The sequence below is a fragment of the Artemia franciscana genome, chromosome 14, assembly GCF_032884065.1.
Source record: "Artemia franciscana chromosome 14, ASM3288406v1, whole genome shotgun sequence".
Lineage (NCBI taxonomy): Eukaryota > Metazoa > Arthropoda > Branchiopoda > Anostraca > Artemiidae > Artemia > Artemia franciscana.
Window position 1 is genome coordinate 19,898,635 of NC_088876.1, and position 17,857 is coordinate 19,916,491.

Consider the following 17,857-nt stretch of genomic DNA (forward strand, 5'->3'; position numbering starts at 1 on the left):
AAAGAGCGAGGGATTGCGGAGGGGACAATCCATTTCATATACGGAGTAATTTCTGTTCGTTTTAAGTTTTAATGTCGCTCCTTACTTTCAGTTAAAAAAACTAGTTTTTTTTATGTAATTTCTGAACGTTTTTGAATTAATGCATGTTTGATTTTGACTCTCCACACGTAAACTATTCAAATGAAATTTGCATATTAATTCCTTTTTTGGCTAAATGGCTTTCTCTTAGTTTTGATCATACGATTTTGAGAAATATGGGATGGGGAAGGAGGCCTAGTTGCCATGCAATTTTTCGGTTACATAAAAAGGCAACTATTAATTTTAATTTTAACGTATTTTTTTATTAGCAAAAAATATACGTAACTTCAGAATTAACTTACGTAACAAACTTTTATATTCTTTAATTTTTATTATGTATATGAGGGGGTTTGTACCCTCGTTAATACCTCCTTCTTTACACTAAATCGTAAGTTTTGTCCCAATTCTTTAAGAATGACTCCTGAATCAGAAAGGCCGTAGAATAAATAGTTGAAATTACTAAAAATACTTTAGCATAAAGAGCAAGGTATTTATCTCCTCCTAAATACCTCGCTCTTTATGCTAAAGTATTTTTAGAACCCCTTATATGCGTAATAATCTCTGTTCGTTTTAAGTTTCAATGCTACTTCTTCCTTTCATTTGAAAAAACGTTTTCATGTTTATTTTTCATTGTTTTCTTATAGTAATGCTAGAGAATCCTGCGCCCTTTTCATTGAATTTTTCTTCCCCCATGACAGATTCCTCCAAGGAAAGATCCTCCAACATAGCCCCTTCTCCTCAGCCCCACCCCCAAACAAAATAAAATCCCCCTGAAAACGTCTGTACACTTCCCAATAACCATTACTATGTGTAAACACTGGTCAAAGTTTGTAACTTGCAGCCCCTCCCCCAGGGATTGTGGGGGAGTAAGTCATCCCCAAAGACATAGTTATTATGGTTTTCGACTATGCTGAACAAAATGGCTATCTCAAAATTTTGATCCGTTGACTTTGGGAAAAAATGAGCGTGGGAGGGGGCCTAGATGCCCTCCAATTTTTTTGGTCACCTAAAAAGGGCACTAGAACTTTTCATTTCCGTTAGAATGAGCCCTCTTGCGACATTCTAGGACCACTTGGTCGATACGATGACCCCTGGAAAAAAAAAAAAAAAAAAAAAAAAAAAAAAAAAAAAAAAAAAAAAATAAACACGCACCCGTGATTTATCTTCTGGCAAAAAATATAAAATTCCAAATTTTTGTAGATAGGAGCTTGAAACTTCTATACTAGGGTTCTCTGATACGCTGAATCTGATGGTGTCATTTTCGCTAAGATCCTACGACTTTTAGGGGTGTTTCCCCCTATTTTCCTAAATAAGGCAAATTTTCTCAGGCTCGTAACTTTTGATGAGTAAGACTAAACTTGATGAAACTTATATATTTAAAATCAGTATTAAAATGCGATTCTTTTGATGTAGCTATTGATATCAAAATTCAATTTTTTAGAGTTTTGGTTACTATTGAGCCGGATCGCTCCTTACTACAGTTCGTTACCACGAACTGTTTGATGAACTATCCCTTAGATAATAATACCTGCGCTTCCTCGAATGTATCTCCTTCAAGGAGCAACTAGTGCGCGTGATTTGCTTTTTCAAGGGGTTCTGGTATCATGTCATTGCCATCAAACGCTCTGCTATTCAATTCTGATGATGAAAGGTTCGCATAAAGAGCTACCTCCAACAGTCCGTGGCCTCGCACAGCATAAGATACAGTTTTGCCCTGTAACATACTACGCCCAGTATTAGGCGCATATAATTGACGTAGGATTTCTAAAAGCTCCGAATCAGCCATAAGGGAACCAGTGGCGCCTAGAAAACTCATGCATGTGAGAAATTCACCTAGGACAACAATGGCATTTCTTAAAGCACTTCTTGCAGGTTGTGCATCGACGATACACTTTGCCTTCCAGTAAGATGGTTGGTCAAAGATAATGAATGGAGTTCTTCCAGCTCGAATAGCGCACTCGTTAGCATGCATAAGTGTAGAATAAACACAGGAGATATTGCTTGGGTTGTGATTAATCATGGACAAAGAACGAAAGCCTTGAACCCAGGCATCTAGCAATTAAAATGGTAGTTGGTCCCACTGGTTATATTGCCTAGAGAGTGGCTCTGGGGAATGAAAGCCACAGACTAGAAGAGGAGAGGGTTTCTGGAATATTGGTTTGAAATTAAACTGTTCAAGACTCGTATTCTAAGATGTCATTCCTAGCTTGATAGGATATGGTGAATTCATCAAAAATGATTAAGTAACTAGTTCATGTCGGTCAACTTTTTTAACCGTTTTAGGAAAGATTAAATAAATAAGACAAGTGTTTTCACCTGAAAGTAAGGAGCAATATTAAAACATAAAACGAATAGAAATTATTGCTTATATGAAGAAGTCCCTCCCTCCTCAATACCTTGCTTTTTACGCTGAAGTTCTTAGCACTTTTAAAAATATTCCTATTCTAATTAAACTGTCCTTGTGTTACCAGAGTCTTTCTAAAATAAAAGGAAAAACAGTTAAACTTTAGCATAAAGAGCACGGTATTAAGGAGGGAACAACCTCTTCATATGCGGAATAATTTCTGTTAATTGTAAGTTTTAATATTGCTCCCTACTTGCAGTTGAAAAAACTTATTTTTTCTTTATTTAATTTCTGATCGTTTTTCAAATAATGCCGGTAAATCTGGTTCACTCTACCTGAAAAATTCCCTCGCCCTCACGGGGAACTCCTCCTTGGATAGTTCCTCCCGTGTAAGATGCACCCCTCTTCGTAAAATTTCTTTGTGTCAGTTCTATCCTCTCTGAAAATCCCCCTTCTTTCGAATTTTTTTTTGAAGAATATTCAGCCTGAAAAATTCTCCTTAGCATACTTTCGTTTGAAAAAATAACTTTAAATTCTAATTGTTTTCCTGATCACTCCACAAATTCACCATTTTGTGGAAATTAATTCGTGCAAATCGGGCAACTCCCCTGGAACATCCCCACATGCAAATGTGAATAGGCAAAGACAAAGTAAGACGAATAAAACGGATTTCGTATAGGAAATCTGTCAAATCTCACCAGAATCAAATTTCCCCTGGCATGTTCACTCCCGAAAATTTCCCTCCATACGGAAAATTATCCCCATGGAAACCCATCCCAAGCACAGGATCCCCCCTAAAACATGTGCATACTTCCCAAAAACAAATACTATGCATAAACAATGGGCAAATTTTATAAACTAAAGACCTATTAGCCCTTACCCCCCCTCCTGGATAAGGTTTTGCTACTATCCCATCATTATCTCAAGTCACCTAAAATCAGTACTATAAGATAGAACAATAAGATATGTTCAAAATCTTCATTAAAGTTAAGTAATGTTTATTAAATAGCCCCATTGCTTTTTATGAAAGTGTCAAACACAGATATTTTTCTGCATAGAATTTAGTGTGCTAAACTCTGATTAAGGCTGGACGCACGTCCAGAAATTATACTGCCTGTTCAATTCTTTTTCAATCGCGGCAAATCACACTAACACTCAAGGTTATCAGATTTCACTGCCCTCATTAAACTCAAGGGGTTTCTCACTGAAAATTACGATTATTACATTGTCATTCTTCGTAATTTGGCAAGTAAATAGGAATGTTTATTTGCAAAAGAACTATTATTCGAGGAGAAAATTAGAGAAATTATTATTCGAAATTTTTTGGGGGGAGGAGGGGGGTTCAACTCTTACGAAAGAAATACCAGGAAAACACGGGAAAATTGAACATTTCACTGAGAAAATTAAGCATTTTACAATGTTAAGGTGGGCGAAACCCTCCCCTGCGTGTGTGCATGTGGTCTGGTCATTATTATTTGCCAGGGTGCGGTATAAAATTGTGGAAATTACAAATAAAAAGTACATATTTTCGGGTTTTTACTTCATGCAGACCTATTTACAAAAATAAAATTTAAATAATTGCTCGTAGCGAAGTGACCTATTTACTTCATTTTATCAAACAGTTCGTGGTAACGAACTGTAGTAAGGAGCGACCCGGCTCAATAGTAACCGAAACTCTAAAAACCGGATTTTTGATACCAATAGCTACATGAACAAAATCGCATTTTAATGCTGACTTTAAATATATAAGTTTTACCCATCTAATATTACGAGTCTAAGAAAAATTGCCTTAATTTAGAAAATAGAGGGAAACACCCGCTAAAAGTAAGAAAACCAAATTTACACCCATCCGATTCAGCATATCAGGGAACACTACCGTGGAAGTTTCAAGCTCCTATCTGCAAAAATGTGGATTTTTTTGTCCAGGGGTGATGTTATCGAACCAGTTGTCCTAGAATGCTGCGAGCGGGCTCATTCCAATGGAAATGAAGTTATATATAAGTGAATTATATATAAAAAATGAAGTATATAGTACCCTTTTTAAGCGATCCAAAAAAATTTGAGGGTGCCTAGGCCCCCTTCCATGCTAATTATTTTCCCACAGTCACAGTATAAAAATTCTAAGGTAGCCATTTTATTCAGCATAGTCGAAAAACCATATAACTCTGTCTTTGGGGACGACTTACTCCACCAGAATCCCGTGGAAGGGGCTACAAGTTACAAACTTTGATCAGTGTTTATATAGTAATGGTTATTGGGAAGTGTACTGACGTTTTCAGGGGGACTTTTGGTTGGGGGAGGGGCTGAGAACAGGGGGTTATGTTGGGGGAACTTTCCATGGAGGAATTGGTCATGGGGGAAGAAAATTTCCATTAAGGGAGTGCAGGATCTTCTAGCATTATTTAAAAATAAAACAATACAAAAATAAATATGAAACAGTTTTTTCAACTGAAAGTAAGGAGCAGCATTCAAATTTAAAACTAGCAGAATACAGAAGTTCGTTACGTAAGCTAACTCGTAAGTTACGTATATCTTTTACTAGCAAAAACGTTCGTAAAAAATTAAGTTCTAGTTGCCTTTTTAAGTAACCAAAACATTGGAGGGCAACTAAGCCTCCTCCCCCGCTCCTTTTTTCTTAAAGTGATTCGATCAAAACTATGAGAAAGCCATATAAATATGCAAATTTCGTTTTAATTATTCATCTGTGGAGAGCCAAAATCAAACATGCATTAGTTCAAAAACGTTCAGAAATTAAATAAAAAAAGACATATTTTTAACTGAAAGGAGCAACATTAAAACTTAAAACAAACTTAAATTACTTCGTATATGAAAGGGGCTGCTCCCTCCTCAACGCCCCGCTCTTTACGTTAAAGTTTGACTCTTTCTCTCAACTCTACTTTTTAAAACAGTAAAAAACTTTAGCGTAAAGAGCCGGGCGTTGAGGACGGAGCAGGCCCTTTCATATACTAAGTAGTTTCTGTTCGTTTAAGTTTTAATGTCGCTCCTTACTTTCAGTTAAAAAAAAATTTATTTAGCTTATCCACACGGGTTCATTAAAAAATATTCTAAAGTTCGATTGTTGCTTGAGTGTTTGTATATCTGAATTTGTATTCGGATAAGACTGTAATGACACATGATAACTACCCATACCTAGCACAGTTGGATTTATATAAACGGTTCTCGTATCTCCATACTTCTTGGCAACCTTCCGTTGACAATTTCTGGTAACAGTGCCTCAAAATAAAATTTATGTAGATTTGGCAGCATTTTGTTCGACCAGAATTCACGGTCACGACCAATCTTTTCATAATATAATTCCTCTTCCCCTAAAAATATTACAAAGTATACAAAATCAATGTCACAACATTCCAATTGCATTTGAATTTGGTAATAGTAGTCATGTGTTCTTTTCAGCTTTATTTCACTATTAACTTTCTTTTCAAGACATGTATTTCAACTGCCTACTTGGTGTAGATCCTACAGTTCTTCGAAATATTTCAAGGCGAGCTGAGTGACCTTTCGTAAATCGGATTCCTGTTGCTTTAACACGGGTGGTATATCGCGCACTTTGGCGAACCATGATGTTTTTGCCACCTATAAGCCTATGCTCATAAAATATTCTGCCAGGTTTCTCGTGTTATTTCCTATCAGTAGACGAGCCCTTCTGGTCAGCGTATCATAGGCTGAATACACATGGCTGAGAAAGATGTTGCTAGGGGTGTCTTCAGGATTCACCTGTAGAACTTTCCCGGAGAACGAGCAGCGTGTAGGACAAAATCTATGGTCGCCACGGAAAAAATGCAGAGGAATGGCCTTCAGCGCACTGATGAGATCCTTCACGCTTTTCTTCTCTGTGGTGGCACATGCAATTGCATTTCTGGCAAAATCACACATTTTCTTTATTATTGCGGCACTAAGAAATCTTCTGCATTCGGCATTTTCATGCTGCTTCTTATATAGTCTGTTTTTCAAGCATTTGCACGCATGATTAGCAAACTCAATTTTTTCTACATTTCTGCCATATGGTACCCTTGCTATAATTTCAGAATGGGTACTCGAATCGCCGTCGGCAACAAATCGAGTATATCTTAGATTGTGCATGGATGTTGCTATGCGTCAACTAATATATCTAACTCCATACCTGTACTGGGCCCCTGCCAGTTCATAAAACATGTATGTTCAGGAACAGATCTATTTACTTGATGCCTATATTTCACGCAAGTACAGCAATATTTGTTCCTAATTCCTAGATTTAAGAGATTCTTCGAATAGAAACCTATCACCACTCCACAGCCTGAGAGTGCACGATACCTATTCCCATAACTTCGTGTACACCAGCTTCCATCAACTATAACACATGTCTCTACAGCTCCATTTGGGTGAATTTTCTCACCTGCTTCCAGTGCCATCCTTCGCTCGGTTTTACCATTTTCGATAAGATAGTCATAGAGAACTTTTTCCAATTCTACGCAAATTTCTTTCTCAAATTTCATAAATTTCAAGACTTTTTGAGACGGGGTATTTATTCCAATGGTAGAGAAAAGTTCTTGAACCTGGGTGTGACTCATTCCACCATTTATTGCACCAACCACTACCTCTTTGTTGACACTTACTGTTCCTGTTTCTGTTTTGTGTTTCTTTCTGATAGTATTCACACTATCAAAATCAGTCCTTTTCCGTTTTTTGACTACGGTTTTCGCCGAGTCTTTTTTTTAAGCCTTCGAGGAGCAAGGGGTTTTTCTGTGTGAATTGTGGCTTCCTCATGACATGATTCGCATTTGAAGATGAGTCTTGAGCACAATTCAGCTCTATATTCTTTAGAAAACATCATATTTGAAACCAAATTGATGTCTTGGCACCTGTAAATAAAATGCTAATTGGTTGTGAGGAAGTAAAATAGTAAAGTAGCGATTTTATTGTTTTGGTAGAAAGGAAAGTGCTATAGGTTCAAAAAGGATAGGTAGTATGTAGAGTAGTGAGCGATGTAGGGTAATTAAAATATGAAATAAAATATAAAATATAGCTAGAAATGGGTGAGAAGTGAAAATTATACGATCTAACCGAAAGTTTGTTGTATTTCATTGTCAGATTAAACCACCCAATTTTATTTATGTATGTAACCAAGCCAAAAACTGTCCTGGAACTACCAATCAGGAAAGCCAAGCATTTCAAAACTTTACAAAATCCTTTGGGGCATGACAGGAAATGCCCTCTAAATAGACCCGTGTCGATTTACCAAATTCCAAGGGAAATTAGTAACCAAATTCCAAGAAAAATTAAGTCTCACTTGACTCCCTAAAATCAAATTCAAAGTAAAAATCCGTGCCCCAAATTCAGTTGCATTTCAACTATCATTTAAATTTTTATTCGAGTAATCCACAAAGTTCTTATTAGTACGATTAAAAATACCAATATGCTTTTATGAGTTAGGAGGATCAAATTAGCTAGTTTGTTTCTCAAATCCTTTAAAGCCTTTGCAGACATTCTTTCAGAACCTTTATCCGTACTTTTTAATGATTAGATAAAAAAACAAGTATTTTAAATGAAAGTAAGGAGCAACATTAAAACTTAGAACGAACAGAAATTATCCCGTATATGAAAGAGGCTGTTTCCTCCTCAACGCCCCACTCTTTACCCTAAAGTTTGACTCTTTCTCTCAACTCTACTGTTTAATACTGTAAATACTTTAGCGTAAAGAGCGGGGCGTTGAGGAGGGAACAGCCCCTTTCATATATTGGGTAATTTCTGTTCGTTTTAAGTTTTAATGTTACTCCTTCCTTTCATTTAAAAAAATTCGTTTTTTATTTAATTTCTGAACGTTTTTTAGTTAATCCATGTTTTGATTTCAGCTCTGCACAGATGAATAATCAAAACGATATTTGAATTTTTATTTTTTTGACTAAACGGCTCTCCAATTTTTTGCTACTTAAAAAGGCAACTAGAGCTTTTAGTTTTTTACGATGGTTTTCATTAGTAAAGATATACGTAACTTACGAATTAGCTTACCTAACGAACTTCTATATTCGCAGGTATCTATTACGTATATAAGGGGGGCTCGCCCACTTGTCAATACCTCGCTCGTTACACTAAAGCTTAAATTTTGTCCTAAATCCTTAAGAATGACCCCTGAATCACAAAGGCCGTAGAATAAATAGTTGAAATTACTAAAAAATACTTTAGCGTAAAGAGTGAGAGATTAGGAGGAAATGAACCCCTTATATGTGTAATTTTTTTTGTTCGTTTTAAGTTTTACCGCTGGTCCTTACTTTCAGTTGAAAACACTTTTTCATATTTATTTTTTCATTGTTTTTTTTTTAAATCACGCTAGAAAATCCTGCCCCCTCCCATTCATCGAAATTTTTCCTCCCCATCACAAATTCCTCCATGGAAAGTTTCCCCAAATAACCCCCTCTTCTCAACCCCTCCTTCCAACCAAAAAATCCCACTGAAAACGTCTGTACACTTCCCAATAATCATTACTATGTGCAAACACTGGTCAAAGTTTTTAACTTGCAGCTTCTCCCATGGGGACTTTGGGGGAGTAAGTCGTCCTGAAAGACATAGTTATAAGGTTTTTCAACTATGCTGAATAAAATGGCTATATCAGGATTTTGATCGGACGACGTTTGGAAAAAATGAGCGTGGGAGGGGGCCTAGGTGCCCTCCAATTTGTTTGGTCACTTAGAAAGGGCGCAGGAACTTTTCATTTCCATTTGAATGAGCCCTTTCGCAAAATTTTAAGACCACTGGGTCGGTGCAATCACCCTTGGAAAAAAGAATTAAATAAATAAACACGCATCTGGGATTTGTGTTGTGGCAAAATATACAAAATTCTACATTCTTGTAGATAGGAGCTTGAAACTTGTACAATAAGGTTCTGTGATACGCTGAATCTGATGGTGTTATTTTCTTTAAGATTAAATGACTTTTAGGGGGGTTCCCCCATTTTCAAAAATAAGGTAAATTTTCTCAGGCTCGTAACTTTCGATGGGTAAGACTAAACTTGATGATGAAACTCACATATTTAAAATTGGCATAAAAGTGCGATTCTTGAGATGTAACTCTTGATATCAAAATTCTGTTTTTTAGAGCTTTGGTTACTATTGAGCCGGGTCGCTCCTTGCTACATTTCGTTACCACGAACTGTTCGAAATTACCTCTACTGGTAAGCTCGCTTTATGTTGGAAATAAAATGATAAAAAGAAGTTTTTTAACTGAAAGTAAGGAGCAAAATTAACGAACAGAAATTACTCCGTATATCAAAGGGGCTTTTCCTCCCTCAACACCTTGCTCTTTACATACATTTTTTTGTGGTTTTTTTTTCTGTTTCTCTGTTTGCCATTCTGGCATGTCCAATGAATTGTGGGACAGAATAGAGGCAGTTCAAAAAATGTGTCTAAGAATTATTTTCAAACAGGGTAAAGGGCCTTACATTTCCCTTCTTCGGAGAGCAAATCTAGTCACCCTTAAGGAAATGAGAGTACAAATTTCCTTATTATTTTGCCAACAATATCGTGCATAACCCTTGTACTACTTCTCTTTTCCCTAGTGAATATTTACCCACCCGCCACGTCAGGGGCGGATATAGGATTTTTTTTGGGGGGGGGGGGGTGTACATGAAAGGCTACTCCGATAAACTTGTGGACAAAGAAATACCAGCAATTTAAAGGAAACTGCAACAATTTCTAAGTCGTGGGTAGGTAGTGGACATGGACTTTAATTTAATATAAAATCTGATGAGTTCTATTGAAATTAAAGTCAATTAGAAATATTGATACAAAAAAAGTAAGTTTATAAGAACCACCTCGCCATAAAACACAATTAAAAGGTTGTTCACCCTCTACAAAAAAATAATATATTTAATCTTTTCTGTATAATTTTTAGCATTTGCACTTCTGGCGACTATAGCGAGTTACTTAAACTTTGTATTGTCAAAAAAAAATTAGTACCATATTTTGGTATCATACATTCTTTAGAACTAATTGTTGATTAAACATTAAGTAATAGTTCGTTTGATGGTGTAGCAGGAAAAATAGAACAAAGAAATAGAAATATAATGCTTCTTATTGTTGCTATTAGCAGCGGATTAAGTCGGAATTTTAAATCTCCCCTTCTTACGAATGAAGATTTTCGCCTCCCAGTTGGCATTTGTGGTAATACGGACAGATCCCCTTGATAAACTTAAATTTAATTAAATACTTTTTGGGGACATGTGTCATTAATAAAAATCTAATAGAGACTGCAAAAAGTAACTGAAACCTTGCTTCAAACTTCTTTGCAAAAAGAAACAGCCTTAATAATTAAAAACTTACTAAAAACTCGACTATTAAAAACCAAATAAAAAAAAAAATCCGTCCCTAAAAGAACCAGAGCAAGCGGTCCCAACCACAAATCTACTACTATGTCAGGGGAAGGGTGCCCCCTGCATTCGCCACTGCCCCACGTTCTAATTCAACAAAAATCCCCCTTCTTGCCCCAATAAGAGTTTCCACTGAAAGATATAGATGAACGTTCATCCTTCACATATTTGAAATTTTAAATTACTAACCCTCTTCTCTTATCGCTCCACTTTTAACTTGTAGTTGTAAAGCTTATTTTGCAACTGCAAACTTTACAATTCTTGCAAGGTAAACTAAATTGTCATTTTGTTTAAATTTGTTTTCCTGATTTTAATTTACGACTTTTTATGGTTTGTCTTTTTTACTGATTGCAATTTTATGAGTTTAAACTGCTTTGATATTTATTACTGATTGGCATTCACCATTTTTTTAAATTTTTTTATTGACACTAAAGTTTAAATTTGGCCCTTTTGGGCTTGTGATAGCCGTTTTGTAGAAATAAATCTTGTCTTGTCTAAACCGTAATTTGAAAATAATGTGATAGATAACCCGTGAAATATGACAAGAGAAGAGCCAGAACTTGAGTACAAAGATGAGATTGCTAAAGAAATAGCGAAACAACTGCCGATTATTCTATATAAGCTTTAAAATGTTGGTAAAACCAACAATAGTGAAATTAAACCAACCTAAGTAGATACCGTCGGAGCGTTCTGTTGTTTTGGGATGAAAATATCTTTAAAAGTTATCGAACATTCTTTCTCTATAGCAGAAAAGACAATTATCAAGAATTAATAAGGCTCAAGTTGTATTAATTGTAACCAAGAATAATTCCCCATCCTAATAATTTTGATAGCAGTAAATCAATGACGTAAAATGAAAGACAAAGAAAAAACTTACATGTGGCGAATCACGAGCTTTTCATAAATCTCAAAAAGGTAAGGCAGATCCGCAATCCAGCGTGAGCCTTTTAAAAGGTCTGACCCCAAATTTCTTCCAGAAGTGATAACTTTCAACACAAAAGGGGAATTTGTTCCAATTCCTTCGGAACTTGATTCGTCGTGAACCGAAGCATCCGTTAAGTCTTCTAACAAATATTGTGGTAAACGCGGTCTGCCTCTAGCCCGATAATTTAATTTCAACTTTTCACGATGGGCCTGCACATTTGGCAAATGGAGCCCTCGCATATTTCTTTTTTTTTCCCATGTTACTGTGGTCAATAACAAGAACTATATAAGAATTTTATTAGGGCTTTGACCATTTTTATCGGGGTTCACTTACTAAGGGGTTGAATTGTTTCTTGGAAAGGCCTTGGACTTGAGACTGGTCATTTGACTGCTTTAATATGGGTAATTTTTATTGGGGTTTATTTACCAAGGGGTTGGATTGTTTCTTGGAAAGGCCTTGGACTTGAGACTGGTCATTGACTGCTTTTGTAGTTTGCTTTGGTAGTTCTACAGCAAGACTCGGGTCTTGCTATAACAAATTTAAATATTCTGGGGACATTTGTTTCGTTCATTAGTTATTTTGTTTCATTCATTAGTTATTAATTATCTTGTTTTATATATTTTTAATTCTTATTTCAGTACGAAGATTATGCAAAATTGTACTTATACTACAATACATAAATTTGTCCTGAATTTATTTTAATTAAACCAAAACGATAGATCAATCTTTTTAAAATAAAACCATTGCTTCTTTTTCGGCCCTTGTGCTGTGTTCAATTTATCTCTAGGATTAGACGCAGCTTATCCTTAATTATTTATACAATACAATTTTCTTATATATTCATTAACCGGCAGTTTGGTGTCTGCACCTTACTTCTTCTCTAGACTTTGTTTAAACAGGTTAGAACTAAATAATGCTTGACTGAATCGCTCCTGAACAATCCGAGTGGTTAGCCCCTTGGTGTAATTTTTGCATTCTTAGATGCTCCGATTACAGCTCAATCTAACCTTTTGAGGGGAAATTTTATTTCGGAACACAAATATGTAAAGTATTTGAAGGGACTGCAGCCAGGAGGTATATATTATAGAAAAAAGTTTCTTATTGATGAATAGAAAATTTTTTGCTCTATTTTTTTATACCCCACAACAACAATGTCAAGCATAGCAATCTAGAATGCAAACCCGAAACAGGTTTTATAATTATTTTGGAATTATAAAAAAATAATTGTCGGCTTTAAGATTTGATTATGCCAAAATATTCACCAGATTTTTTTTACTTCTATTGACATAAAAACCGCCAAAATCACTAATTCAGGAACGTCAGGCAAACTCCAAATGTTTAACATGGGAGGTATAGGAAGATTCTTTGCGAGTCCGTCCTGCCTTAATATTTTGCTTTGCGTGCAAGTAAAACTGTCCTTCTTACAGAGCACGGAGCGCAGGGCGGTCCAATCATGTTTTCTCCAGAACTTTAAAACTGAAATTATTCTCCTCTACCATATTCATTAGTGTTCAATCAGAGAACATCAAGTTACTCTTTAGAAAGGATGGCGGTGGACTTCGATTTACTATTGCCGGATATAGGCGAATATGGAACTTATCAAAAATTTCTAATTTGGTTTGTACTTCTCCCTGGCTTTTTCCCGTGTGGCTTTCATGCTTATAACCAATTGTTCTTGACAACTAATTATGACCATTGGTGCAAAGTACCTGAACTGGATGGACTTAATTTAACAATGGAAGAAGTTAAGAATTTAAGGTAAGCTGCTTTCACTTGAGGTAGGGATTAAAATTTTCTATCTAAATGATTTCTATCAAGTGACTGTCTTATTTCTTTTCAGTTTGATATGTCCCGCTTAAAACTTTTCCACATTGCCGTTCTGTCATGTAAGTTACTTAACGTAAGAATGTAAAATACCCTATTATTAATCACCTAAAAATATAATCCATCAGCCAGAATATAATTTACACTCCTACAGATCTTGAGTAAACCAGTGTGACAGCCCTACTTATCCAATGTGTGATAAGCACTAATTTTGTATTATCTATAAACTATCCCGGCGTTCAGTAAGCTTAGCGTAAAGGATTTTTGGCGTTAAATAGGCAACTGTAATGATTGAATTGCATGAGCGCTTATCGGAACCCATTAAATTAAATAATTTGCTTAATATGTAGTCCAGGACTTTTAGGGTTTGACCCGGACAAAATTGCAATATAAACGAAAATGGTACCAAAATGATCAGAAAAAAATTCTGTACAACATACTAAAAGTCTCCATAAATCCGAGTGGGGCGAGTACCCGAAAAACAGGGGAAAAGGGGGAAATGCGGGGGAAAATGGGAAAAATGCCGAACATGCCCAGAAAATAGTTTAAAGTGAGTTTTCTGGGGTTTTCACATACGCTGATTACGAAATTGACATCTAAAATTCAGTATAGAAAAAGAGTACTACGGAAAACGGGGGAACAGGGGAAAGAGGGGAGAAAAGAGAAGAATACAGGGTAGGGGTAGAAAGCGGTTTGAAAGATGTTTTCTGGGGTATTCCTATCTGGTGATTACGAAATTGAGATATAAAATGATATAAAAAAATCGATTAACATAAAACGGGGAAATGGGGGGGAGGGGAAAAGGGAAATATACAGGGTAGGGGTAGAAAGCATGTGGAAATGTGTTTTCTGGGGTTTTTCTATCTGCTGATCACGAAACTGACCCCTAAAATGAAGGAAAGAAAACGAGAACCATGAAAACCGAACAAAACTGGAGGAAACAACGGAAAAGGGGAAGGGAGGCCTGACTCCTGAGCCAGCTGCTAATGGCTAATAAGTAGGCCTATGGACAAAATAACTCGCTTAAGTATCAAACTTGTACTTTCTTGAATCACAGACATTTCTTACAACCATTTGAATTACTAAACATAAAGATAACAACCGCTTGGCAGTTATATATAAAATGGCTATTATATGTAAAATTTGCACTTTCGAAGGCAGTATAGTTGACTTGAAAAACACAGCATTGATATCACTAGTCGAGCTCCTCGTCTTCGACAATCTCGTTGTCCCTGTTCAAACAGTTGATACCCTGACATTCTCCGCACGCGAAGGTACACGCTAATCCATTTTTCTTGCAGCTGCATCGCGAGTTCTCGCAGCCTGTCTTACAGTTGCATCTCACGACACTCAAAAGAGTCTGAGGTGCGGGCAACAAATGGGTCATCACAGGTGAGTATTTATGGTCTCTGAGGACCCAACCCCAGTCAGCCGGGTCGAGGTCAGCTGGTTCCCCTTTCCAACGGGATACCTGGAGGCGCACTCGCTGGGAGTGGAATGAAGCTGCAGCTTCGGTTGGCGGAAGCCTTTCAGGCTTAACAAACGCCGTAGTATTAGACGAAGAAACTTTTTCCAAGAAAATTCGATGTCGCAGCTTAGTGAGATCTTCGTTTGGTCGTGCTTTATACAAGCTGAGGAGAAGGTATTCACCCGCTTTCACAATTTCATCTTTGGACGATGATTCATCCAGAAACACTTTGCATTTTTTTCTGAACACTTCGCTCTTCTTCAAAAGAGGTAGCACAGCTTGCTTTCCAAGTCCGAAAACTCGTGAGGTCGTGTCACATCCCAAGAGTGCGTGCCCTACCAGAAGCAGCCTGGATACTTCTCCCATTTTTTTTTTTTTTTTGCACTTCGTTGAGGCACCAGAACCGTGTTATCGCTTCTTTTGCGTTCGTTGACGATTGGAAGTAAAGTGTTTTTGCATTAGGCGGGAGGTGATACAAGAGTAGAACCAGAAGGTCAGTGTCGTTGCCAAGAACTATTGTTTCAGAGTTTTCTGCTTTCGTTACGGCAGTCTTCACGATTAGATAGTCAGCATCGTCCTTCGCATGGACGACTTCAAATCCTTTGGCTCTGAGTTTTTCCCCGATGTAGCTTATAATTCGCTGTTTGTTCTGAGAGTTGCTCAAAAACTCTTCCTTCTTTTTCTGGAGCTTCGTCCCTAAACTGAAATCGATCACTTGATGCTGGCTTCCCTTACACCGTCGGTTGTGCGTAGCATCTTTCGTGGTTGGACCAGCGCTGTATCCATCGAAGACAACAGTAGGGGAGGTACAGCGTCGAGTAACGAAACTGACATAGCTGTCACAGATTGAATCATAAGTATCACCAATCTTCCAAGGTACTTGCTGAAGCAGCCAACCTCCGTCAACTACAGTGACACGATCTGACACTGGCAGGTGGTGAATCGAGTCCGTGTTCGCTTCTTTCCATATTGCTTTCGCTAGTGCAGGTTTGTCTGGCTGACGCATTATGCCAGGATTCTCAAAGAAAGCGGGCGGATAACTGCACAGTTCGTAACGTAGAGTTTCTGCCATGTCATTTTCAGATGTATGGGCAGATGTATGCTTAATCTTGACAAAACGCAACTAATAACCATTAATTCGGGCACCCAGGGAAAATAATGAATTAAACTTGGCTTAGTACTGAAAGAAGAGTTGCCGATACGCAAAATTATGCTTGACTTAAAAAAAAATCTCGTCGTACCTTGATTTATCCTGCTACCATGTCACATGTGTAAGCATCCACGCAGACTGGGGACTATTGGATCCGCTAGATGTCATTCCGTCAGGATAGGTTTTGTCGTCGGCACTGGAACTCCGCGGTGACTAGTCTACCTTGCTTCTCTTACTGGATGTCGAATTAGAACAGGATTATGTTGACGAACCCGCGCGCTTGTCGATAACGGCGAGGAATACGGAATAATGAAATTTCAGTATTTTTCCGTATTTCTTTCTCGAATTTTTTTTTTTGCCTTTTCCGAACCTATGGGGTAGCCGAACCTCTATAGATCTCCTGTATTTGTTCTCTAACTTTGTTTTAGATGTCAATTTTATAATCAGCAGATAGAAAAACCCTAGAAAACACATTTCCACATGCTTTCTACCCCTACCCTGTATATTTTCCTTTTTCCACTCCCTCCCCCCCATTTCCCCGTTTTATGTTAATCGATTTTTGTATATCATTTTATATCAATTTCATAATCACCAGATAGGAATACCCCAGAAAATATCTTCCAAACCGCTTTCTACCCCTACCCTGTATTCTTCTCTTTTCTCCCCTCTTTCCCCTGTGCCCCCGTTTTCCGTAGTACTCTTTTTCTATACTGAATTTTAGATGTCAATTTCGTAATCAGCGTATGTGAAAACCCCAGAAAACTCACTTTAAACTATTTTCTGGGCATGTTCGGCATTTTTCCCATTTTCCCCCGCATTTCCCCCTTTTCCCCTGTTTTTCGGGTACTCGCCCCACTCGGATTTATGGGGACTTTTAGTATGTTGTACAGAATTTTTTTCTGATCATTTTGGTACCATTTTCGTTTATATTGCAATTTTGTCCGGGTTCGACCCTTTTTTGAGCTAAAAGTCCTGGACTAATGCGTCAGAGCCCAAGAAGATGCGATGCGTTTTTTTCTGCATAGAAAATTCTTGATGTATTTATCTACCAGGATAAATTAAAAAACCTTACTGTTAGAATATTTCTTAAAAATTTTTATGGAGTTGAAAGATTTTGAACTCTAAAGTTTTTTTTTTTTTTATGCTTCAACTATAATTTTTGGTACAATTGGATCAAAATAGGTGTATTGAGAGGGAAATATAGATAACTAAACTTTGACCATTTCTCCCAACTTTGAGATTATTCGTGTAGAATTAATTTTGGTGTCCCAACGGTGTTCAATAGAGCATAATTGCGCTTATTCCCTAAGTTGATTCGCTTATTCAATAAGCTATGCTGAACGCGGGGTTTATATTTTGTATTATTTGAGATGAGTCATATAACCACCCCTCACGTCTGTGGGGAGGTGGCGTTTTGATTCTCATTTCCCTTTTTGTGATCTTTATTGTTTCTCTATTGTTTCTATCCAGATGTAAATCCATTTAATTGCACATCTTTTTTTTTGTTTTTTTTTCAGTCCGCCTATAGAAAAATATTTCTTGGGAAACCAATTCTTAACTTTTATGGATACTTTTATAAAGTGCCCTTGTTGTCTCAAAGGCTCTTAACTGTGTTATGGCTGAGAAATGAAATGCCGTATTCAGTTTCTCATTAGAAACTACTCCGGAAAAAAAACGCTGTTCCCGATAATATTATAATTGGAAAATAA

At 36.9% G+C, this 17,857-nt stretch overlaps 1 protein-coding gene across 6 annotated transcripts in view; it reads left to right on the forward strand.

The window, feature by feature from the left end:
* The window catches only part of LOC136035425 (beta-alanine transporter-like), a 112,397-nt gene that overhangs the window by 13,270 nt on the left and 81,270 nt on the right, over positions 1-17,857 (forward strand). For 5 of the 6 annotated variants that reach the window (XM_065717222.1, XM_065717218.1, XM_065717221.1 and 2 more), the window contains exon 2: positions 13,134-13,464. In XM_065717222.1, coding sequence (XP_065573294.1) covers positions 13,253-13,464 — 212 coding nt within the window. In that variant the 5' untranslated portion in view covers positions 13,134-13,252. Of the gene's footprint in view, positions 1-9,511; positions 9,588-13,133; positions 13,465-17,857 lie in introns of all 6 variants that reach the window. The other variant, XM_065717219.1, reaches the window with a different exon arrangement.